This window comes from Capsicum annuum, chromosome 12 (assembly GCF_002878395.1).
Source record: "Capsicum annuum cultivar UCD-10X-F1 chromosome 12, UCD10Xv1.1, whole genome shotgun sequence".
Lineage (NCBI taxonomy): Eukaryota > Viridiplantae > Streptophyta > Magnoliopsida > Solanales > Solanaceae > Capsicum > Capsicum annuum.
In genome coordinates this window covers 155,075,516-155,101,111 of record NC_061122.1, presented here as the reverse complement: position 1 = coordinate 155,101,111, position 25,596 = coordinate 155,075,516, and the positions used below count along the sequence as shown (strand labels likewise).

The following is a 25,596-nucleotide window of genomic DNA, read 5'->3' as shown; positions in this document are numbered from 1 at the left end:
TAAAGTCAGTCAGACTCTTTGTGTGATTTTTTGATGATTTGACATTTTTTGCAGTCTTTCTTAATAGTTTCTGATCCATCGATAGCCAAGCACATACTGAAAGATAATTCAAAAGCTTATTCTAAGGTAAATCAATTTGCTGTCTGTACTCTTATTAGTTTGTTGTGAATATGAAGGGTGACTGAACAAATAATCAACTCAAAATTCAAAAGATGATATCTTCTGACTCCTCCATCTCCAGGGTATCCTAGCTGAAATATTGAACTTTGTGATGGGGAAGGGACTTATACCTGCAGATGGAGAAATTTGGCGTGTCAGGCGGCGTGCCATTGTACCAGCATTGCATCAAAAGGTATCAATGCAATTGTTCTACTTCTTGGGGCTTATTCTTCTGTCTTATTGTTGTCAGTTCGCCTCTTACTGAATTCATATGAGCTAATTTGCTCTTCTATTTTATTTGTTTTTTCTTTTTTTTTCTGTAGCGTAAGTGAGCTTGTATGCGGGGTTAGAGGTGAAAGGCGGGAAAAAGAGGTTGTATAGGCTTGCTATGACTAGGGAGCGGAAGGGTCGGGACCTCAACCAAGTGAAGTGCATTAAGGGGGAGGATGGTAGAGTTTTGGTGGAGGATGCCCATATTAAAAAGAGATGGCGGGAGTATTTCCATAGGCTTTTGAACGAGGAAGGGGACAGAGGCATTGAGTTAGGTGAGTTGGAACACTCGGAGGAGAGACGTGATTTCGGTTATTGTAGACGCTTTAAAGTTGAGGAGGTCAGAGAAGCTATTCGTACGATGCGGAGGGGAAGGGCGACGGGGCCTGATGAGATTCCGGTGGATTTTTGGAAGTTTTCAGGTAGGGCAGGGTTAAGGTGGTTAACTGATTTGTTTAATGGCATTTTCAAGACGACGAGGATGCCTGAAGCCTGGAGGTGGAGTACGATGATTCCTTCATACAAAAACAAGGGGTACATTTAGAGTTGCACCAACTATAAGAGTATCAAGCTGCTGAGTCATACTATGAAGATTTGGGAGAGGGTGGTGGAGCGGAGATTAAGGAAGATCGTGTCCATTTCAGAGAATCAGTTTGGTTTAATGCCCGGTCACTCAACGACAGAGACAATACACCTGGTGAGGAGATTGGTGGAACAGTATAGGGAAAGAAAGAGGGATTTGCGCATGGTGTTCATCGACTTGGAGAAGGCTTATGACAAAGTCCCTAGGGAGGTTCTTTGGAGATGCTTAGAGGCAAGAGGGGTCTTGGTGGTGTACATCAGAGCTATTAAGGATATGTACGATGGAGGAAAGACTCGGGTAAGAACGGCGGGAGGGGACTTAGAACATTTTTCAGTCGAGACAGGGTTGCATCAGGGTTTGACTCTTAGCCCATTCCTGTTTGCGTTAGTGATGGATGTGTTGACGCGACGTATTCAAGGGGAAGTTCCATGATGTATGTTGTTTGCGGATGATGTAGTGTTGATTGACGAAACGCGAGGGGGTGTGAATGAAAAATTGGAGGTTTGGAGGCAAACCCTGGAGTCCAAGGGGTTCAGGTTGAGTAGGTCCAAGATGGAGTATATGGAATGCAGGTTTAGCAACTTGAGGCAGGAGGACGATGTGGTGGTGAGGCTGGATTCCCAGGATGTTTGTAAGAGGGATAGTTTTAAGTATCTTGGGTCTATGATTCAAGGGAATGGCGAGATTGATGAGGATATCTCTAACCATATTAGAGCAGGTTGGATGAAGTGGAGGCTCGCCTCGGGTGTGTTGTGTGATAAGAAGGTGCCACTTAAGCTTAAAGGCAAATTCTATAAAGTGGCAGTCCGTCTAGCTATGTTATATGGAGCAGAGTGTTGGCCAGTCAAGAACTCCCACATTCAAAAATTGAAGGTGGTGGAAATGAGAATGTTGCGTTGGATGTGTGGACTTACTAGAGGGGATAGAGTTCGGAATGAGATAGTCTGGGAGAAGGTGGGAGTGGCTTCGGTGGAGGACAAGATGCGGGAAGGAAGGCTGAGATGGTTTGGGCATGTGATGAGGAGGGGCACGGATGCCCCAGTTCGTAGGTGTGAGAGGCTAGCGTTGGATGGCTTTCGGAGAAGGAGAGGTAGGCCGAAGAAGTATTGGAGGGAAGTGATTAGACATGAGATGGAGCAGCTACAGCTTACGGAGGACATGACCCTAGATAGGAAGGTGTGGAGGTCGCGGATAAGGGTAGAAGGCTAGGTCGCGTGCGTGGGTTGTAGCTAGTAGTAGAAGAGCTCATGTATAGCTGGGTTAGTAATCCCAGGACCGTGTCCATAGGTAGGGGTCGTACTTTCCGGATGCCATATTTCTTATCTCTTATTTCATATTGCGCTTATTTATCTTATTTCATATTGCTCTGATTTCTATTTTATTTTTAGTATGTCTTATTCCTTTTATGTTATGCCACCCACCATGTTTAATGGTGCATTACGCTCTTGCTTACTATTCTCTATCTTGAGTCGGGGTCTATTGGAAACAACCTCTCTATTTCTTTGGAGGTACTTTGTTTCTGTAGCGTTAAGTGAGAAGGTAAAATCCTTCTAAATTGTTACTATTGTCATCATTTTCCATTGCTGATTGTAGTATGTAGCAGCTATGATTGGCTTATTTGGAAAAGCAACCGACAGGTTGTGCAAAAAGATTGATGTTGCTGCATCTGATGGAGAAGATGTAGAGATGGAATCACTATTCTCCCGTCTAACATTAGACATCATTGGAAAAGCTGTATTTAATTATGATTTTGACTCGTTAACCATAGACAATGGTATTGTGGAGGTACTACTTTTGCTTGTATCAATTTACTTGTTTAGTCTATTTTGTTGCAGATATTGCAAATTTTATATATTTTTAACAGCAGCAATTGTACCTGTGCTTGTGATTTTGTCTTGTTCAGGCTGTATATACAGTACTTAGGGAAGCAGAAGATCGCAGTACTGCACCGATTCCAGTTTGGGAAATACCCATCTGGAAAGATATCTCTCCAAAGCTGAAAAAGGTCAATGCAGCTCTCAAGTTGATTAATGCCACATTGGATGATTTGATTGCTACATGTAAGGTAATGTTTTATTTGCTTCAGAGATTATCATGATCTACTGCTATTCAAGAACAAAATCACTTTGAACTTTTACTAATTTTATTTATTTGTCTGCATGACAGAAATGATTTGTATAGTTGAAGCCTTATTGGACCTCCTGGAAATGGAGTATTTCCATAAAAATCAATCCCAGACCTTTACCTGTTTATGAAGCAAAGCTTCTGACCTCATGTCATTAGAATTTCAATGTGCATAGGTTCATTCAATTCCACGATCCAACTTGACCGGTATAATGTTATAATGTCAGAATCTTGTGTATTGCCTAAGCTATCTATAACCGCTCCTGGATAGTGGACTAGTTCAAAATATTCTCCCAATCTCCTCTTATTACTCATATGGTGTCAGAGTATGGACGATTTTGGTAAGGACGTAAGTTATTTCAGCTACAGCTGCTCCATCGGCCAAAATTTTCATTCTTCTTCCTAGTTTCACTATTTCAATCTCTTTCCAGTGTTCGCTCTAGTGATACCATGACTCTTTTCCAATGTTCATTCAGTGGCATTGCATCTCCTTTTACCGCTATAGTGGCAGCAGTGCGTTTCCTCTGATTTTGCCTTATTCAAGTGATCATCCGATAGCAATACACCTGTTTTTCGTGACTCTTCCAATGCTGTTCCATTACTTATTCGATAACTATCCATTATCCAACCACTCTTCTGATAACTATCCACATGATGAATTGATGTCTAGGGATTAGACCTTTCAGCATGGCTAATTGTTTCCACTCGACACTTGCTTGCTGCGACATCATGGTTCTGTAAGTTTTGCTGATGCTGTACTTCCCCTTGCTGCAACATTGCTGAAGTGTAGTAGTCATGTCAGTGGTACCCCCAGTTAGAAGCCATTTTCTAGCATAAAAAATCTTTCTCACTATCCAGCTTGCCTGCTTAGGTGCTGGTATGTCCTCGCAGGTGTTCTTCTTTATGTAGAAGTTGTGTACCCACTATATCCAGAGTGTATCTTCATTCAGAGCTAGTGCCCACAATGATACGGGAATTCCTAGCTCGAGACCTTTCACACGAAGCCAAGCACGTGAGTTGCAACGACTCCAAGTCTTGTTCACATTCTTGGCCATGTGTGAGGCCGTTGTGAGCCCATCTAAGGGCCTATATTTAATAAAATGTAAAGAGGCCCACCAAGACACCCCAAACCCACCCACTTAAATGCCAAGGGTAATTTGGTCTTTGTCCCTCCTTTCTAAGTGACTATATAAGCCATGTAATAGGGCTAGTCTTGCTTTAGTTCATTCCTATTATTCAAGAAACAAAGACTTGTAAATTTTGACTTATCTTTCTCATCATTTGGAGAGGCCAAAACCAAATTCTCACTAGTAGAGTGATACTAGTGTTGTATCTTGGCAAGAAACTTGGTTCTTGAGGTTCTTTGAGTTCCTCTTGGTCCAAGTAAGGACTTGGTATTGATATTTATTAGTCTTAGGGTCCTTTCTCTTGTTAGGTGTTCTTAGATTAATGAATATTGTGTGTCAATTTTCTATCTCTTTCTTTGTAAATCTTGTTAACATTGTGTTGTTGAATATAAAAGTCTAGTGAAGCCGTGTGGGGCTCTTTCGATTCACTAGCAATATTGTCTTTGTTGTTCTTGTTTTTAAACTCACTTTTCTAGTTCAAACAAGTGTTGCAAGCCTAGTGAAGCCGTGTGTGGCCATTTTCGATTCACTAGCACTTTGTTGTTCATCTTGTTGTTCTTGTGTTGGCTGGAATCTCTTGATACACACTTAGCATTGTATCACACAGGAGTTTGCAAATTGCTGCTCCCACATACAGAAATCTAATATGTTTAGCCCACCAGTCTCTTTAGTTTGGCACAGTGTAGCCCATGCTATTGGTGCTCTGTGTGATTGAGCATCAGCCCCATGCCATAGAAAATCCCTGCATATTGCTGTCACCATGGATATCACTTTTTTTTGAAGCAGGAAGACCTGTGACCAATATGTTTGCATTTCAAATAACAAACTTTTGATTAGTTGTACTCTACCTCCATATGATAGGAATCTTGATGTCCGACACTTCACTTTTGCTGTTATTTTTTCCACTAGGGGCATATATTACTGGATCTTTAGTTTCCCAGCTCCCAGTGGTACCCCTAAGTATTTAAAAGGCATGGATCCCAAGCAAAATTTGTATGTTAACAATATCTTTTGTTTGAATTCATTGGATATTCCAGCTACATATAAACAACTCTTGTCCATGTTTGCCTGTGATACCTTGTGATACCTTGGAGAAGTGTTCAAAGCAGTGTAGCATCAACTCAAGGGATTCTTTATCAGCCCTACAACACATAAGTAGGTCATCTGCAAAGCATATATGGACTAGTCCCAGCTTCTCATATCTCGGATGAAAGTTAAAGGCTGGTATACTCTGTAATCTCTTCAGTGCCCTGTTTAGGTATTCCATGACTAGGACAAATAAGTAGGGGGATAGGGGGTCACCTTGTCTTAGCCTTTTTCTTGCTTGAAAACTGGATGTGAGCCCACCATTGAGGATCAGAGAGTAACTGACTGTTGTAACACAAGTCATGATCAACTCCACCAGCTTTGTAGGCAAACCATATTCTAGCAACACCATTTTCAGGAAAGGCCATTCTACTGAGTCATATGCCTTTCTTACATCCACCTTGATAGTGTATCTTGGTGATACATTCTTTCTGTTATATCCTTTCATCAGCTCATGGTCCTATTCCACATTATTAGTTTGGACAGTGAAGGTGACTTTTCCATATTTGAGCTTGAAGCGTTGTGTTAGAATATTAGATATATCGTCCCACAACAAAGGAAATTTAGAAACCATTAGACTGGGGTATTAAGTTGTTGAGTCACACTATGAAGATTTGGGAGAGAGTGGTTGAGCGGAGATTGAGCAGGGTCGTGTCCGTTTCGGAGAATCAGTTTGGATTTATGCCCGGTCGCTCGACGACAGAGGCAATCCACCTGGTAAGGAGATTGGTGGAGCAGTATGGAGAAAGAAAGAGGGCTTTACACATGGTGTTCATCGACTTGGAAAAGGTGTATGATAAAGTCCCGAGGGAGGTCCTTTGGAGATGCTTGGAGGTAAGAGGGGTTCCGGTGGCGTACATCAGAGCTATTAAGGACATGTACGATGGAGGGAAGACCCGAGTGAGGACCGCGGGAGGTGACTCAGAGCAGTTTCCGGTCAAGTCAGGGTTGCATCAGGGATCAACTATTAGTCCGTTCCTTTTTGCGTTGGTGATGGACGTGTAGACGCGGAGTATTCAAGGCGAGGTGCCTTGGTGTATGTTATTTGCGGATGATGTAGTGCTGATTGATGAGACGCAGGGGTGTGTGAATGACAAATTCGAGGTTTGGAGGCAAACCCTTGAGTCTAAGGGGTTTAGGTTGAGTAGGTCCAAGACGGAGTATTTGGAATGCAAGGTTTAGTGACTCGAGGTAGGAGGACGAAGTGGTGGTGAGGTTGGACTCCCAGGATGTTTGTAAGAGGGATAGTTTTAAGTATCTTGGGTCCATGATCTAGGGGAATGGCGAGATTGATGAGGATGTTTCTAAACGTATTGAAGCTGGATGGATGAAGTAGAGGCTCGCCTCGGGAGTGTTGTGCGATAAGAAGATGCCACTTAAGCTTAAATGCAAATTCTATAGAGTGGCAGTTCATCCGGCCATGTTATATGGAGCGGAGTGTTTGCCGGTTAAGCACGTTCACATCCAAAAATTGAAGGTGGCGGAAATGAGAATGTTGCGTTGGATGTGCGGGCTTACTAGAGGGGACAGAGTTAGGAACGAGATTATTCGGGAGAAGGTGGGAGTGGCTTCGGTGGAGGATAAGATGCGGGAAGGAAGACTGAGATGGTTTGGGCATGTGATGAGGAGGGGCACGGATGCTCCGGTTCGTAGGAGTGAGAGGCTAGCGTTGGATGGCTTCAGGAGGAGTACAGGTAGGCCGAAGAAATACTGGAGGGAGGTGATTAGACATGACATGGAGCAACTTCAACTTACTGAGGACATGACCCTAGATAGGAAGGTCTGGAGGTCGAGGATAAGGGTAGAAGGCTAGTGTTAGTGTGTGGTTTGTAGCAAGCAGTTAGGAGAGTTCTTGTGTAGCTGGGATAGTAATCGTAGGACAGCGTACATAGGTGTCTTTGGTATGTGAGTGTATGTTACTACTAGGTGGGTGGACTATTTCTTATTTCTTAGTTCCTATTTTTCTTATTCCGTGTTGCTCTTATTTCCCGTATCTCATATTTCTCTGATTTTTATTTTATTATCTCTTATTCTTTATTTCAGTTATGTCATCCATCCCCTTGTTTACTATCCTTTATCTTGAGCCGGGGGTCTATCGGAAACAACCTCTCTACCTCTTCGGAGGTAGCGGTATGGACTGCGTACATCTTACCCTTCCCAGACCCCACGCTGTGGGAATACATTGGGTTTGTTGTTGTTGTTGTTGTAGACTGTGTAAGAGATTTGCCCAGCAGATTCTCCCGATCTCCTTTCTTATTTTTGGACACCATTTTAAAAATATATGCAGATCCTTAATGTCAATAAGTGGTCAGATTGGAAAGGAATCATCCTATGATCAGTAAGGATTGTATAGGACCTAACAATCCGACTACTGCAATTTCGAAGTTTTTCTTCTTCTCACCGTTTCTTCAACTTTTATTTTTTATGTGTTTCAAAACAACCTACCTTATAAATAATAATGGACAATAATTTGCTTGAATATGATCGGGATTAGTATGATTCAGGATAAAACCTCAGCACTTACAAACTAAGAATAAAAAGTGAAGTGGTAATCGGATATGGGAAAGATTATCGGAATATATGCTTCACAGAACTAGCATAGTGGCTTTATGGAAGGGGATGTATGGGTTTTTTAGAGACCTCTACATCTCTGTGTACTGAAACTGGGACTAAGTGGTTCTCCTATCTAATACTGCAAAGCTCCATGGCGACTTTGTTATATCTTCTTATTAACCTGCAGTATTAAAGGCTTTGTCTTGATGTCGTTCTCCATTTTGTTTGAAATAGCTTGTCCTACTCTTTGAATAAGATGTATGAACTTTGTGGCAAAAGGTGTAGTTTTTCCTCTTTTAAGTTAATAAGAAACAGTAATTCAGTCAAGGATAAAGGCAAAGAGAGGACTGCTTATTGCCAAGAGTTAAGTGCGAAACCAAGCCCTTGAGTGAATTAGCTTCAGATGTTATTGCAAATATAGATTTTGAAAGATAAGTTGCTTTGAGTGAGTATTCACATGCAACCATTTTTTAACTCTTTTTACTATATTGTCAGTGCCTTTCTGATAACTATCCAAATTTACTTTGCTTGACCTTTTGCTAGTAATTTTGTTCTGAGTCGTGCCTACCTCGAAATTCATTTCAGAGGATGGTAGATGAAGAAGAGTTGCAGTTTCACGAGGAATACATGAATGAACAAGATCCTAGCATCCTCCATTTCTTGTTAGCATCTGGAGATGAGGTATGACACATTGGAATTTTGGATGCATTTACACTGCCAAACAATTTAGTTTAGAGGCTTCTCATGCATTAAGTTGTAGGTCTCAAGCAAGCAACTCCGTGATGACCTCATGACAATGCTTATAGCCGGACATGAAACATCTGCGGCAGTGCTCACATGGACCTTTTATCTGTTGTCCAAGGTTGGTACAACAAACTTGAGAATTCAGAGTTCAGATAACTCTGTGCAATGTTCTTTAAGTTCTGTGTGAAGCTTTTTCCTTCAAAAAATTATGTGCATCTTTGATAGATATTTTAAGTGTCAATTATGATTGTCTGCCTGTCGCGTTTCATTCCAAATCTTACTGGCTAGGGTTAATGTTTTCTTACTGGCTATCATTAATAATTTTCTCATGGTTGAACATTTGGAAATTATGATTTATTCAAGATATGAAAATGAAAAGGAGATAAAGCTATTCCATTGGTAGCTGTGAAGTTCTCCATTATAGTATCTTTGACCTTTCTTTCAACCCTGATTAACTGCAGGAACCTAGTGTCATGGCCAAGCTTCAAGATGAGGTGGGTTAAAATATAAATATTCTCACTTGGAATATTTAAATCAACTTTTCAGAGAACAGCCAGTTGGATCTGATACGTAGTGTATTTATTGTTAATATCAGGTCGATTCAGTTCTAGGGGATAGGTTTCCAACCATTGAAGATCTAAAGAAACTCAGATACACAACTCGTGTGATTAATGAAGTAAGATGAATGTTACTTTCAGTCAAATCCTTTTATTGTGCTTGCAAGTGTTTACTTTCTGAAATGCTTCTTTTTAATTTGGCAGTCTTTAAGACTATACCCACAGCCACCAGTCTTGATTCGTCGTTCTATTGAAGAGGACGTAATTGGAGGTTACCCAATTAAAAGGTTATCCCGAAATTTGTTCTGAGAAGCATTTCACACAAACCTGATCAATTAAATATTTGTCCCACGAGTGTATACAATCTTTGGAGAGACTGAAAATGCATCTCTCCTTCCCTCAGGACAGAAAAAATAAGAAACGAAGGGATGAAAAGAAATATTTGATCTTGCTTTTAGCATGTTAGGTGTAGGCTGTTCGATGATGAAAATCAACTGATTGCCCTTGTCAGCATCTGCTTTTGAATAATACCTCATTGAGCCTACTACCAATATTGTGCGCTCTTGTATGCTCAGGGTGCAGAGATGCTTAAACTAGTGCATACTGCAGATAATTTCTATCTTTCTCTGAGAAAGAAATAAACTGGTGTTCTTAGTTTGCAGAAACATTTGCTCCGTAAAAGTTCGGGATAGTAGTATACTAAGGTCATTTGTCAGCTCTAATCTTAAAGCTTTTTTGGTAGTTTGGCAATAGTTTTAGCAAACTTCTCTTCCTTGTCTGATTTTGCATCCTAATGTCCTCCCTTCGCATAATAGCAGCTGAACACAGAACACGGAGGTCATCATCATGCATACTATATACTTTGTGTTCTGCCTTGAACATTTCTACAAGGGCAAAGTGGAAAATGGTACGGTCTCGGACTCAGAGTGGTTCAGGATCAATTTGGCCATTCACTGAAATTGGCGAGATTATGTGCTATTTTCTTTACAGAGTTTCTTGAAAAAGGTGAATTGGAAATGGAGAGATAAGGGATTGAGTTTTCCCATACCGTTGCATTCATTTGAAGAGATCAAAAGGCAAATTGTATCATATAGTGAGAATTGGTCATAGAATTCTATCAACGTCTATAATTTTTCAACACTTGGGTTTGACATGGGGCCATGCCCAGTGATACTGAAGTTTTATCTTTATAAACCTTGAAAGAGGGACTTACATCTGCACCATATTTAGCTGGTTGCTATTATTTGGTTTAGGTTCTCTTAGGTCATCTTTTAATCATTATATTCTGAAATTGTTTAGCACTTCATCGGGGTTGTTAGAATATGAGTAGGAATAGGAATAATATATAAAATCCTACTTGAAAAAGGATTGTAATTTAGTGTCTATAAATAAGGTCTGGATGTAATTATGTAAACACACAATTTCAATGATATTTTTCTCCATTATTTCTCACATGATATTAGAGCATTGGTGAGAAACTTCAAAAAAGAAAACTAAGTTACCATGCATCAATTTTCGGTGACTGATTTGTGTCATTTTCTATTTTATGGGTTGTGTGCAAAACACAACACCACCAAGCGGATCGGAAAGCTCAGGCGACAAACACCCGACCTAAACAGCCAAAAAAGTACCAGCCACGCGCCTGCCGGAATTCTGTAATTTCGGTGAGATCTGTTTCACGGGTTGGCGCATGAGCCCATCTCCGGTCGAATTTTTTGAGTTGTTCCTTTTTTGTTGGGGTCCCCGATCTATTCCGACTCCGATCAGTTACTCTTTTCCAGATTCCGCTTGGCCTTTTCAGATTCTGATCGCCGAAACTTAATTCCAACGATTTCATATTTTTTCCAACGAATTTTCAGACATCCAGATTCTGTTTCTTGGTGTTTTTAAGTCAAAATTTCCTAAGATGTCTTTTCGGTATGATATTTTTGGCTCCAAAAATACTGGAATTGAAAGTTCAAGTCCTATGATCACTTCTAAACCTTTAATGGGAAGTTCAAACTATTTAGCCTGGACTTCCTCAGTTGAGTTGTGGTGCAAAGGTCAAGGTGTCCAAGATCACTTAAAGATCAAGGCTAGTCCGGTAGATGAGAAGGCAAAATCTAGCATGGAAGATGCGAAAGCCAAAGAACAATGGGAGAAGGTTGACACTCAATTATGTAGTCTCTTATGGCGATTTATTGCTTCCAAGTTGATGCCTTTGTTTCGCTCATTCCAGACGTGTTAGTTTGGGAAAAGGCTCGTACTTTATACACTAATGACATATCTCGTTTTATGATGTGATATCTCGGATGATCAACTAGAAAAAACAAAAATTCGATGTCTACTTACTTAGGACAAGTTTAAGTAGTCATGGAAGAATTTGATACATTGATGCCCGTCACTGCGGATGTGGAAAAACAACAAGAGCATAGACAGATGTTGGTTTTAGTTCTTACACTTGCTAGACTTTCTACTGACCATGATGCAGTACGTGATCAGATTTTAGCTAGTCCTACGGTTCCTACAATTGATGAGTTATTCTCTCGTCTGCTTCGTCTTGCCGCGCCTCCCAGTCACAAAGTAATTTCATCACCCACTGTTGCTTCCTCTATTCTTGCATCTCAAACCATAGAAAAATGAACATATAAACCTATGGAAAATCGGCGACGAGGAGGTCGTTTTGAAAAATTTAGATCGAAGTATAGTTATTGTCATAAAGTTGGACACACTCAGGATATATGTCATATTTAGGATATATGTAATAGTTTGCATGGCCCATCACCCAGCTATGATCCTATTGCTGTAAAGGAATATAATGAGTTCCTTCGGAATCGAGCAAGTAAGCAGACATCTCCATAGCCTAATCAACCATCCAATAATGCTCGAGTTCCTTCAGTATCGAGCAAGTAAGCAGATATCTCCACAAGTAGCCTCGATTGCCCAGCCTGATGCTTCTGTTGCTGGTAATCCGTTTGCTTGTGTTTCATGGTGTCACGACCCGAGCCGAGGCCCTGGCCGCGACGGGCATCCCGAACTATGAAGGCCCGGGCACCTCTGTGTATCTGGCAATCATGCACAATGTTCATACAATAATAAGAAAAGCGGAAACATCATAATACGTAATCATGGTCGACACTATAGTGCAACTAACCAATTCAAAATGAAATTCATAACCCTCTAACAGCATCTAACATCAGTTTGCGAAATCTCTAGTACATCAAAACCAGCATTTTTTTGTCTAAACTGGGACAAGGCCCCCAGTCGGTCCAAAAACAAAATGAAATAACAATGTTCTAAAAAATAGGCCTTCCGAAATAAGGGAGGCTCATCGACTGCACACTTTTGTCTGACAAATCTACGGCTTAGCGGGACCCCTGGACTGAGCCTCAGACCCTGAAATATCGGGGGTCAATACAAATGTACTGGTAAACAGAACAATCCAAAAACAGAATATGCATTATTATAGAACATAGGTGAGAGCATTTCACAAATCACGTATCATCTTGAAACAGTTGAAAACACATGGGCCTAATTCAAAACTTTCAATACACATTTTGTAATTCACGACTCTACTCTTTATCTTACTTCTGAGCCAGATGGTACACCCTACAACTTTGCTATTCCATGGGCTATATGGAATCCGTCTATGACTCGGGGCCAAGCTCCCAACCCAAGTTTGCTGCAAGGGTTGGAGTCTCTACTTCTCTACTACACAATTGGGCCGTCGCTAGCATACAATTTCCCTTTCGGGTATCATAAACCCGTGTCGGCAAATCACGGTTTCGGGCAATGAGTCGTTTGACTCGTACCTTCTTCGGGTAACCATCTAACTCTCTTAAGCCCAGTTTTAGATTCTTTAAACCATATCTTCTTTGAAAAGTTATTTCTTTCTTAATATCTTTGGGCATATCAAAATAGGGTATCGTCATACCCAGACTTGCTAGTCATGTCACAACATCTCTACTGCCCTTATCTTCTTTCAAAAGATGTTTATTGACCACCTAAAAGCTCTACCTTTTGAATTAAAGTTCATATTTCAAAATAGTTGAAAAAACAAAGCATTCTCAATACTTATTCTATGGTGGTCACCCTTTTCAATCACTTTTAAGCCATTCTAAATAGGAATCATGATCATCATAAAACAAGCAAATCACTCTTCCATTATCTCATGAAAACTGTTCAATGTATACATTACAGGCTCAAACATTTAACAATTTGCATAACCCATTCTCAACATGTAAAATCAAAACAATTTCATAGCAAAAGAGGGAATTACATATCCCATGCTCTCATTTAAATTCACAATCTAATCATCATCATGGTCACACGAAAACAATTCAAGTTTAGGGCTTCATATCATAATTTTCGCAACTTATCATGATTTGATAATTTCAACACAAGTTTTTCAATGATCTTGAAACAATTTCGTATATATATATATATAAATATATATATATATATAAACGAATTTGAAAACCGAAAATCAATGCCTATGGTGTTTAAGATAGTCCCACGTACCTTAGATCACTAGTATGGGGAATGGAACCCAACTTTTGGCTTGTTTCTTGAAAGATTCTTGAACTTAAGGATGAACTCTTGGTCCTTGGAAGGGAAATTAGGGTTTGTTTCTTGATAAATTTGAGTGGTTTTGGGTATAATATGCCTTTAGGACGTTTGAATTTCGTGTTATGGCTGAGATATGACGAGGGAAAAGACTAAATTACCCTCCCAGACCCAGAATTTAAAACTGCGAATTGGGCACCCGATGCATCTCGCCGGTCCCTCCGACACGACGTGTCGGTCCTGCCAACGCGATTACCGATATCGCGTCGGGCTTTTGTTTTGATCATCCAAACATGTTTGAAACGTCGTCTGAAAATTTCGAACTTCCCCGAGACACCCCCTTTACACCACTGAACATGAATCAACTCAAAAATCCGCACCTCGAGGTTGGAAAAATCGATTTATAAATCATAAAAGTTTAGGAGCTTAAAATATGGCTAAGTCCTTTTGACATTTAGAAAGTTTTCAGATAGTTAGCTCTTTAAGCATGCTACTAAGTGAGGTATTAAATCAAGAATGCTACGGGGTGTTACACAAAGTCTAGTACTCTTGGATCATGGGTCATGGAACTCGGGTGCTTCTGAATATTTCTGGTAACAAATCACTCCTGCTATTACTTTAGCTAATGGGATCCAAACGAAACCAAAAGGAGTTGTACAAGCCAAACCCCTATCTTCTGTCACTTTAGACTCTGTTCTTTATGACCCTGGTTGTCCTTTTAATTTGCATTTGTTAGTCGTTAGACATGTGCCCTTCATTATAGCATAATTTTTTTTGATGATTCTTTTCTAATGCAGGACCGTGGTACGGGACAGACGATTGGCGCAGGACATGAAACACAAGGCCTCTACCATATTACCTCTTCAAATTCCTTCACAGCATACTCCGTTACAGACCCTCCAGACCTAATTCACAAACGTTTAGGACATCCGAGTCTATCCAAGCTTCAAAAGATGGTGCCTAGTTTGTCTAGTTTATCCATATTTTGATTGTGAGTCATGTCAACTTGGGAAACACACCCGTGCTACTTTTTCACATACTATTAGGAGTCGTTCAGAGTCTAATTTCTCATTAGTTCATTCTGATGTTTGGGGACCTAGTAGAGTCAGTTCACTCTTAGGTTTTCGTTATTTTGTTAGTTTCATTGATGATTCTTCAAGATGTACATGGGTTTCCGTAATGAAAGATCGTTCTGAGATAGTTTCTATATTAAAAAGTTTTTGTGCTGAAATACAAACTCAATTTGGTGTTTTTATTCGTACTTTTCGTAGTGATAATGCCTTAGAATACTTATCCTCTCAGTTTTGGGAGTTCATGTCTCATCAAGAAATTATTCACCAAACGTTTTGTCCGTACAACCTTCAGCAGACGGTGTAGCAGAAAGGAAGAATAAGCATCTTCTTGAGACTGCTTGACTCTTCTCATTGAATCCCATGTTCCGCTGCATTATTAGGGCGATGCAGTCCTCGCATCTTGCTATCTAATTAATGGAATGCCATCATCTTCCATTCAAATTAGGTTCCCCATTTCATATTGTTTCCACAGTCACCTCTCTACTCTATCCCTCCTCGTGTATTTGGGAGCACATGCTTTGTTCATAACTTAGCCCCTGGAAAAGATAAGTTAGTCTCTCGTGCTCTCAAGTATATCTTCCTTGGTTACTCTCAAGTTCAAAAAGGGTATTGTTGTTATTCACTGGATCTTCATCGCTACCTTATGTCCGTCGATGTCGCCTTTTTTTAATCTCAACCTTATTATACATCTTTTGATTATCTTGATATTTCGGAGGTCTTACCCGTATCTCCAAATTTACCTGTTCCAATCTTTGAGGAATTAATGATTACTTCTACGTCTCCAGCTGCAGTGCCACCACTTTTGGCTTATCATCGTCGTTCGCGTCCAACATTAGTCCCAGATGATTCATGTCATGCGCCAAACACTGCTCTTATTGCGGACTTGCCTCCTCCTAGCCAATTAGTTTCACTTAAAAAGGGTATACATTTCACTCATAATGCTAATCCACATTATGCTTTCTCGAGTTATCATCGTCTATCATTACCCTATTATGCTTTTGTTTCATTTTTGCCCTCTGTTTCCATCCCTAAGACTGTAGGTGAAACACTTTCTCATTCAGGATGGAAGCAGACTATGATAGATGAGATGTCTGCTTTGCATACGAGTGGTACTTGGGAGCTTGTTTCTTTTCCTGCAGGTAAATCTAGTGTTGGTTGCCGTTGGGTTTATGCAGTCAAAGTTGGTCTAGAGTCCAGACGGCCAGGTTGATCGGCTTAAGGCTCGCCATGTTGCCAAATGATACACACAAATATTTGGGCTTGATTATAGTGATACTTTCTCTCCTGTGGCTAAAATAACATATGCCCGTCTTTTCATATCTATTATTGTTCGTCATTGACCTCTTTTTCAGTTGGACATTAAGAATGCTTTTCTTGCACGGTGATCTTGAGGAAGAAGTCTATATGGAGCAACCACCTGGTTTTGTTACTCAGGGGAGACTAGTAGCCGTGTATGTCGATTGCGCAGGTCACTCTATGGTCTGAAACAGTCCCCTCGAGCCTTGTTTGAAAAGTTTAGCACAGTAATTCAACAGTTTGACATGATTCATGGTGGAGCTGATCACTCAGTGTTTTATCGGCATTCTGAATCAAATGTGTGTATTTATTTGGTGGTTTATGTTGACGATATCGTTATCACCGGCAATGATCAAGATGGTATCACTAAGTTGAAGCAACATCTCTTTCAACATTCCCAGACTAAAGACCTAGGCAGACTGAAATATTTTTTAGGTATTGAAGTTGCTCAGTCCAGATCAGGTATTGTTATTTCTCAATGCAAGTATGCCTTAGACATTCTTGAGGAGACAGGAATATAATGGGATGTAGATCTATTGACACTCTTATGGATCCAAATGCTAAACTTTTGCCTGGATAGGGGGAGCCATTCAGTGATCCTGGAAGGTATAGGGGGTTGGTTGGAAAGTTGAATTATCTCACAGTGACTAGACCTGGCATATCCTTTGATGTGAATGTTGTAAGTCATTTTATGACTTCCCTCTGTGATAGTCATTGAGATGCAGTTGTTCGTATTCTGCGATATATAAAGTCAGCTCCAGGTAATGGACTACTTTTCGAGGATCGAGGTCATAAGCATATCATTTGATATACAGATGTTGATTGGGCAGGATCACCCTCTGGTAGACGCTGGATATTGTGTTTTAGTAGGAGATAATTTGGTATCCTGGAAGAGTAAGAAACAAAGTGTGGTTGCTCGATCTAGTGCAGAAGCAGAATCGAGCAATAACTGTAGCACCTTGTGAGCTAGTTTAGATCAAACAGTTGTTGAGAGAACTAAATTTGCAGAAACCGGTAAGATGGAACTTGTGTGTGATAATCAAGCAGCCCTTCATATCGCATCAAATCCCGTGTTTCATGAGAGGACTAAACACATAGAGATTGATTGTCACTTTGTCAGTGAAAAGATACTCGTAGGAGATATTGTTACAAAATTTGTGAAGTCAAGTGATCAAGATCACTTGCAGATATCTTCACCAAGTTCCTCACTGGTCCTCGTATTAATTACATTTGTAACAAGCTAGGTACATATGACTTGTAAGCACCGGCTTGAGGGGGAGTGTTAATATGAGTAGGAAAAGGAATTATATATAAAATCCTACTTGAAAAAGGATTGTAATGTAGTGTCTATAAATAGGGTCTGAATGTAATTATGTAAACACACAATTTCATTTATATTTTTCTCCGTTATTTCTCACAGGGGTGAAGACATTTTCATTTCTGTTTGGAACTTGCATCGATGCCCCAATCGTTGGGAAGAGGCTGTTAGATTCAATCCCGAGAGGTGGCCATTAGATGGACCTAACCCGAATGAGACAAACCAAAATTACAGGTATTGCAGTTTTCAGCTCATTATTGTATTGTGTACAAAAGAGGTAGCTCAATTTTTCTGTATTTTTTGTAGAAGTACTAGTCATTCTGGAAGTGCATGCTAATTTTATCGAAGTATGAGAGAAATGTTTTTTTCTGTTACTTTTTTCCTAATGACTTACCAATGAAAATGACATGATTGAAGGCAATCATATTTATGGTAGTTGACACTTCAATTTGGAGTTACTGAGGTGAAAAACTTTACGTTTGTCATCAATATTTTGATCATATGGATTTGAGCCATGTTATATGTGGTCTCTTTCAACATTTGTAGTAGTATGAGATAGATAATGTTTACACTTTGAACTCTCCCTTCAGTCTAACATCGGTGAAATAGACTGGAAATATTGTTTAGTTATGCAGATAATTTTTACACTTTAAACTCTCCCTTCTTTCTAACATTGGTGAAATAGACTGGAAATATAGTGAAGTTATGCATGCTTGGAAGATCCACCAAATGGTTGGGATTTATGTATTACCTAAAACGTAATTTAACTTTTTTATCAAGTAAATCATAGTCTGGTGATAGTAAGATATCTATATTTTCCCACAAGCCTCTGATGCCTGCATCATCCAACGTCTTTTTTTTCTTTTCTTCAAGCTTATGATTTTCTTCTATTGGGCTAATTGCGGTCTCGCAACCTAACATCCTGTTTTCTTCAAATCAAGGACATAATTTGAAAGATGACTCAGTTGATTGGGTTTCTGGTTGCTGTGCGACAAATATTTCTAGAACTTTATTGATCAATCTCTTGTTTTAGACAGCAATTCGTGCAGCAAATAATGCTTCACTGACATAGATGTCCATTCTTTTCCTCGAAATTTTCCTTCTCTATACTGCTTCTTCTGATGTAGTTTATAGTAACTCCCGTAAGGTGGTTACTTTTAGTAAAAGATCACTGCATTGGAAAATTTGCAGAGTCCTTTTTTGAGTTATTTGAAGAACCTTGACTTTGCAAATTTTTTAGTTCACTAAGTGATAGTTCAACCATGCCACATAGCATTCTTAATACATGAAACCACTTCCGACTTCATGTCAGATAACAGTTGATAAAGGCAATTTGTTAGAATTTTCAGTAAAAATCTAATGTTGAAAACCGAAAATGTGACTCGCATTATATGTCATTATCATTGTTTTTCAAATTTCTGTCTGTGCCTATATGCCTCTAGACTTTGCTTTTATCCTTGCTTCAGAGTCGTTACTATTATTTTTTGGAAAGGTAATGAATTGTATTCACAAATCAGCACAAGGGGAGTACTGTAAATTCCGTACATGTGAGCATAAAACCAAAAGTTTTGACCCTCTGCTAAACTTAAAGGGACTCCATGAACTCCAATAAAACTTGTCTCATTAGCATATTCCAGTTTACACCAAGAATGAAAGAACAAAAGACAATCTAACTTAATCCTTTGTAAATGATTTGTGCTTCTCGTCAGAACATTTGGAGTTCCTTTCTCTCCAAAATACCCACCAGATACAAGAAGGAACAGTATTCCACCAGCTATTTCTTTTTTTGCCTTGTCCATACTTAATATCAACATCGCAAAAGATCATGTGTAGTCCTTGCTATTCTTTCGAAGCTAAAGTTGTGAAATACGCTAGGATGTGATCATGATTAATCCTAGTTAAGCCTCTTATTTTTGGCAGAGATCTATATTCTTCTACCATTTTCTGGAAGGCAAGAAAAGAAAGTCCAGTTATATTATATCATTAGTTACTTGAGTGATGTGCTTAAATTAACAGTTGAAAAAAAGTACTGATAGGATTTATAAACAGCCAGATAATTTAGAGTAATGTTAGTTTGAATTATCCGGGTGTAACACCCCGCAAAAAATCGCCCATGCGTTAGCTCGTGGTAATATGCTCTTAGAGTTAAATGACTAGAATTGTGTCAAAGAAACTTAGTCTCATTTTTGACTTCCAAAGTAAAGTTTAAACTATATAATATCCCTAATTTCGATTTTTTATTATGTGAGAAATTGAATAAGCTTTCCGTCGATATAAAATTCTCCCAAATCCGATACCTGGGCAAGAAGTTATGGCTAATTTAAGTTCTAGTCGTAAAACACCGTCATTTTGGTGCTTGGCGCATCGCGGAGGGGGCCTATATAGAAATTGTCAAATTCCAGTAGCATAGCGTGATTGTGGCGCGTCGCGCTGAAGTTTCAGGTCCCAAATAGTGGGACAACACGATGGCTCCGTGTCACGGTGACCTTAAGAATCCCATTCGTCAATTTCCAGTGAGCCACCGTGATTGTGGCGCGTCGCGGTGGCCCATGAAATCAGATCCTAGTTATATTTTTTATTCCATCTCATTAAGGGTATATTGAGTATTTTCCACCCCTTATCAGCCTAAACACGGGATTTAATCCCAAAGACACCAGAATACATTCACAATCATCCAAATTACTCAAGAACACTCTAGGGTTTCAAACTAAAAACCCGAATAACTCAAGATTTAAACCGTGTGTTTTCAAGATTGATTGAAGATTTGGAATCCCCAAATCGTAGGCTTCAACAATCATCCATCAAATTTCTAAATTAAGGTACGTGAGGTTTATCCTAAAAATGCATGGTCTTGTTGAAAACACTCAATTATGATTTAAAGATTATAAAGCATGAATTTGTTAAAGGGGTTTGAAATCCATGATTTTTATTATGCTTTATGCATGTTATTGATATTGTTGTTTTGGCCTTTTGGCCTCATCCCCTTAAATTGATTTACAAGTACATGTATATGTATGAAATTGAAATTTAAGATTTGTTTGAGAGCACAGATTATGAAGTCCCTCTCTTGTGATAAATTCAAGTTTATGATCTTGTTGTGAATGATTTGAAATGCATGATTTATGGTTTTGAAACTAGTTTTCTCAATACCTTAGTGTTTGAGCATGATTTAGAGATGATAAGAGGGAGCTTCTTGATATAATTACACCTTTGTTTTAAATGAGAAAGAGTTGCATGTGATTGAGAAATTTGACATGACCACCTTGTATTATTGAAATGCTTGACAAAGAGAGTGCCTTGTATGTGTTTACATGAGGTTTGAGAAAGAGTTTCTTTGGATTGATTTATTGACATGGTGGTCCCAAACTTATGTTTTGAAAATAGAGATTATTATATACTATTAATGGCTCAGAGACGTGACTTGCAAGTCAATGGTATGACGATACCATAAACATATATGCCATAACAGAGTATGTTTTTAGAATATATTTTCAGAGAATGCATGCTTTAGAGAGTTAAAAATGGGCTTAAAGAGGGTTCGGTGGTTACCCAAAGAGGGCTTTAGTTCAAGTAACTCTTAGCCTAAAACTGTGATTTGTCGATCCGGGTATATTATTTTACGTTGGCGACGGCCGTGTGGTGTAGCAGAGTCAGAGACTCCAACCTTTGCGGCATACTTGGGTTGGAGGCTTCCCCGCTGAGTCAATGGCGGATTCTATATAGCCCGTGAAATTTCAGAGTTGTAGGGTATACCACCTAGAGCAGAAGTAAAATGAAGAGTGTCACAGAGTTCAGATGGTTTTACAGAGTCTTTCGAAAATTCCCATGAGATTTCTTATTATTTGATATGTTTATGAACTGTTTTAAATTGCTCTTATATATGTTGAATATAAATTAGTATTTTGGATCTACTCTGCGTACCAGTACATCTGTATTGACACCCTACCTCCCAGGTTCGGAGGCTCAGTCTAAGGGTCCGACTAATCAGTAGAGTATTCCAGAGAGAAGTGATCCGTTCAGTGGTGAGCCTTCTTTGTTCCAGAAGGCCTGTTATTTCAGATTATGTTATTCCGTTGTTTTGGTCTACTGGGGGCCTTGTCCCAGTTTTCAGATAGTTGTCAGATTTTCATGTAGTAGAGATTTCGAAGACTGTTTCAGATGTTGTTTAGTCGATTTCGGATTTCATTCCTTATTGTTAGACTAAATCCAGAGTATGACCATGTTTCCATATCAGATTATATTTCCGCATCTTCTTTTATTATGTGAATGTTGTGCATGAGAGTAGGACGCTTGGGCCTTCATGATTCGGGATGTTCGTCCCGGCCAGGCCCTAGTTTGGGTCTTGACAAACTTGGTATCAGAGCACGGTTCATGGTCCCAGGGTGTTTGCGAAATTGCGTCGGGTTGAATCTTGTTTATGGATGTGTAGCGCTCCACACTTATAATCAGAAGGCTACTAGGCGTTTAGGAATGTTTCTCTTCTTTGTGGTTTAGTTCGTGCTTCAGAGTCTGAGTTGTCCCCTAATCGATGATCTCTTGTGTTTCAAAAAAACAATCATGCCTCCCCGGCGCCGATCAGAATGCACAAACAAATGAGGTCCGTCCCACTCATGGGATGAGGACCCGAAATAGAGCTCAGACTCCGGAGATTGATGCTACTCCGGGAGTCCCACCCACTCAGACCAGCCCACTTAGGGCGCCCAGAGCTCCTCGAACGGGGACTAACCGCACTCAGCCTCGTGGGAGAGAGGTATCTAATGCAGAATTCAGACACTCCATTCACATGTTTGCCCAGTTGGTAGCCACACAGACTCAACGGTCGGAAGATATTGGGTCTGCGTCTATTACGTCTGAGGCTACAAGAGTGGGCCAGTTCATGAGGATAAACCCGCCCAAGTTTACTGGTACCAAGGTAGAAGAGGATCCACAGGAGTTTGTGGACGAGATGGAGAAGATCTTTAAGGTGATGCATGTAGATGAGGTAGTGGGGGTTGAGTTAGCGGCTTACCAGCTTAAGGATGTAGCGAACTAATGGTATAACGAGTGGGAAGATTCAAAGAGTGAGCATGCTGAGCCCACAGTTTGGGCCGAGTTCGTGGAAGCCTTCCTTGATCGATTCTTTCCTCTCGAGCTAAAGGAGGCCAAAGCCGAAGAGTTTATGAATCTAAAGCAGGGTAAGATGAGTGTCTAGGAGTACACTCTGAGAGGTTCAACCAACTAGCCCGTTATGCTCCAGAGATGACTAGTAACATGAGAGCCCGAATGAGGAAATTTGCATCCGGCCTTTCAGATGACTTAGTGCTTGAATGTCAAGGAGCAATGTTGAACCGGGACATGGATTTTGCCAGGCTATCAGTCCACATGCAGCAAGTTGAGGAAAAGAAAAAGAAAATCGCTGAATCTAGAGAGAAGGACAGAGAGCCAAAACAGCAGACCAGAGCTACAGTCAGCAGCAGAGTGGGAATTGGGGTAACAAATGGTAGAAGAAGAAGAATTAGGGTAATGCGCAGTCTGCAGCCAGTGCCCCGGTGACCAGACCCCCAGCCGGACAACGCACTCAGGATTTTCAGTATAGGCAGGGGCCGAGGATGCAGGGTTCACTGTCTCAAGGAAGTGTAGCTCAGACCTCTCGGACATACCCGCGCTGTGAGAAATATGGGAGGAATCATCCAGGGAGATGTCAGTTTGTCGCTATGGTGTGTTATTCGTGTGGCCAGCCAGGCCATCTCCAAAGAGAATGTCCGGCAGCAAAGGGTAATGTTGGTGGAGCCAAGTCACAGGCTAATTTTATCTGCACCACCACCGCCTCAGAAGGGTGCCACTTCAGCCGCTGGAAACGGTCGCAACTGGTTGTACGCCTTGACCAATCCCCAAGAGGCAGAAGCCTCAGCGGATGTAGTTATTGGTATGTTGCAAATTTTTTCCCGTGATATTTGTGTTACTTGATCCCGGGTTTACCTTGTCTTACGTGACCCCTTATGTGGCTGTTGGTTTTGGGTTTGAGCCCGATGTAATCGCCGAACCTTTTTTTGTTTCCACTTCGGAGGGAGACTCTGTTGTGGCTAGGAGGGTGTATAAAAATTGTGCGGTGACTGTTTGTGGGTGGGATACTGCGGCAGACCTCGTAGAATTGGACATGGTTGATTTTGATGCTATCTTAGGGATGGAATGGCTTCATTTGTGCTATGCCACGCTAAATTGCAGAACCCGAAAGGTTACTTTCTCTTTCCCGAATGAACCAGTAATAGAATAGGAGGGACATTCTTTAGCACTTAGAGGGAAGTTCATCTCTTATCTCAAAGCCCGTAAACTCATTTTTAAGGGCTGTTTGTATTATCTTATTCGGGTTAAAGATTCGAATACCGAAAGCCCTTCTCTTCAATCCGTCCCTGTGGTGAATGAGTTCCCAGAAGTTTTTCCAGATGATCTCCCAGGAATACCACCTGATAGGGAGATAGATTTTGGTATTGATTTGTTGCCAGATACTTGTCCCATCTCTGTTCCGCCATATAGAATGGCTCCTGCAGAGTTGAAAGAGCAGCTAGCAGATCTTCTAGATAAAGGTTTTATCCGTCCTACTGTTTCTCCCAAGGGTGCACCTGTACTCTTCGTGCGAAAGAAAGATGGTTCCCTGCGTATGTGTATAGATTACCATCAGCTGAATAAAGGTCACTGATAAAAATAAATATCCTCTTCCTAGAATTGATGATCTTTTTTACCAGCTTCAAGGTGCTAATTGTTTTTCAAAAATAGACCTTCGTTCGGGATACCATCAGTTGAAGGTTAGAGAGTCAGATATTTCCAAAACAACTTTCTGAACCCGATACGGTCATTATGAATTCTTAGTGATGTCCTTTGGGTTAACTAACGCCCCTGTGGCTTTCATGGACCTTATGAATAGGGTGTTCCGTCAGTTTCTAGATCTGTTTGTTATAGTTTTCATTGATGATATTCTGATTTATTCCAAGAGTGAGGATGACTATGCCAATCACCTTCGAATCATCCTTTAGACTCTCAAAGATCATGAGTTGTATGCAAAGTTTTCCAAGTGCGAATTCTGGCTTAATGCTATTGCTTTCTTGGGGCATATCGTGTCTAGTGACGGGATTAAGGTTGATCCCCAGTAGATTGAGGCAGTGAGAAAATGGCCCAGACCCACGACTCCAACCGATATTCGGAGCTTCTTTGGTTTGGCAGGGTATTACATAAGATTTGTAGAGAGTTTTTCTTCCATAGCTGCACCACTTACTAAGTTGACTCAGAAAAAGGTGAAATTCGTGTGGTCTGACTCCTGTAAGAATAGTTTTGAGAAATTAAAAGATAAGTTGACAACTGCTCCTGTTTTGACTCTTTCGGAAGGTACGAAAGGGGTTGTTGTGTACTGTGATGCGTCCCGTGTGGGACTTGGGTGTGTACTTATGCAGCATGGTAAAGTGGTGGCTTATGCGTCTAGGCAGTTAAAAGTGCATGAGCGAAATTACCCTACCCATAACTTGGAGTTAGCGGTTGTGGTGTTTGCGCTCAAAATCTGGCGGCATTATCTCTATGGGGTACATGTTGATATATTTACTGACCACAAGAGTTTGCAGTATGTTTTCTCGCAGAAAGAATTGAGCCTCAGGCAACGGCGTTGGTTAGAACTTTTAAAGGATTATGACATGAGCCTGCACTACCATTCGGGTCAGGCAATTGTGGTAGCCGATGCCCTCAGTAGGTTATCTATGGGTAGTCTGTCGCATGTTGAAAAGAGAAAGAGGGAGATGGTGAAAGATATTCACCGACTTGCAAATCTAGGAGTGCGACTCTTGGATTCTGAATATGAGGGAGTGGTTGTTCATGAGGTAGCTAAATCTTCCCTTTGTGCTGAAGTTAAAGAGAAGCAGGTTGAAGATCCCATCTTGATGCAGATCAAGAAAGATGTGGGTCAACAGAAGGTGATGTCTTTTGAAATTAGTGGTGATGGAGTTTTGAGATATCAGGGCAGACTATGTGTGCCAGATGTAGATGGGTTACGAAAGAGGATCCTTGATAAAGCTCACACTTCGAGGTATGTTGTTCACCCATGCTCTACTAAGAGGTATCATGATCTGAAAGCTATTTACTGGTGAAATAATATGAAGCGTGATGTGGCTAATTTTGTTGTTGTGTTTGAATTGTCAAC

At 40.4% G+C, this 25,596-nt stretch overlaps 1 protein-coding gene across 11 annotated transcripts in view; it reads left to right on the top strand.

Moving 5' to 3' along the window:
* Positions 1-25,596, top strand: part of LOC107850957 (protein LUTEIN DEFICIENT 5, chloroplastic) — a 32,781-nt gene that overhangs the window by 2,754 nt on the left and 4,431 nt on the right. Inside the window, exons 4-16 of one of the 11 annotated variants that reach the window (XR_007047975.1) lie at positions 55-126; positions 242-352; positions 2,606-2,797; positions 2,916-3,077; positions 8,488-8,583; positions 8,663-8,764; positions 9,108-9,140; positions 9,242-9,322; positions 9,408-9,490; positions 14,546-14,739; positions 15,607-15,960; positions 16,174-16,579; positions 17,538-17,663. Coding sequence is in view for 2 of the 11 variants with exons in the window: in XM_016695817.2 (XP_016551303.1) it covers positions 55-126; positions 242-352; positions 2,606-2,797; positions 2,916-3,077; positions 8,488-8,583; positions 8,663-8,764; positions 9,108-9,140; positions 9,242-9,322; positions 9,408-9,490; positions 17,538-17,669 (1,064 nt within the window). In the remaining 9 variants the exon portion in view is untranslated. Of the gene's footprint in view, positions 1-54; positions 127-241; positions 353-2,605; positions 2,798-2,915; positions 3,078-8,487; positions 8,584-8,662; positions 8,765-9,107; positions 9,141-9,241; positions 9,323-9,407; positions 9,491-14,545; positions 15,961-16,173; positions 16,580-17,537; positions 17,670-25,596 lie in introns of those variants that run through there. The other 10 variants (XR_007047972.1, XR_007047971.1, XR_007047977.1 and 7 more) reach the window with 10 other exon arrangements.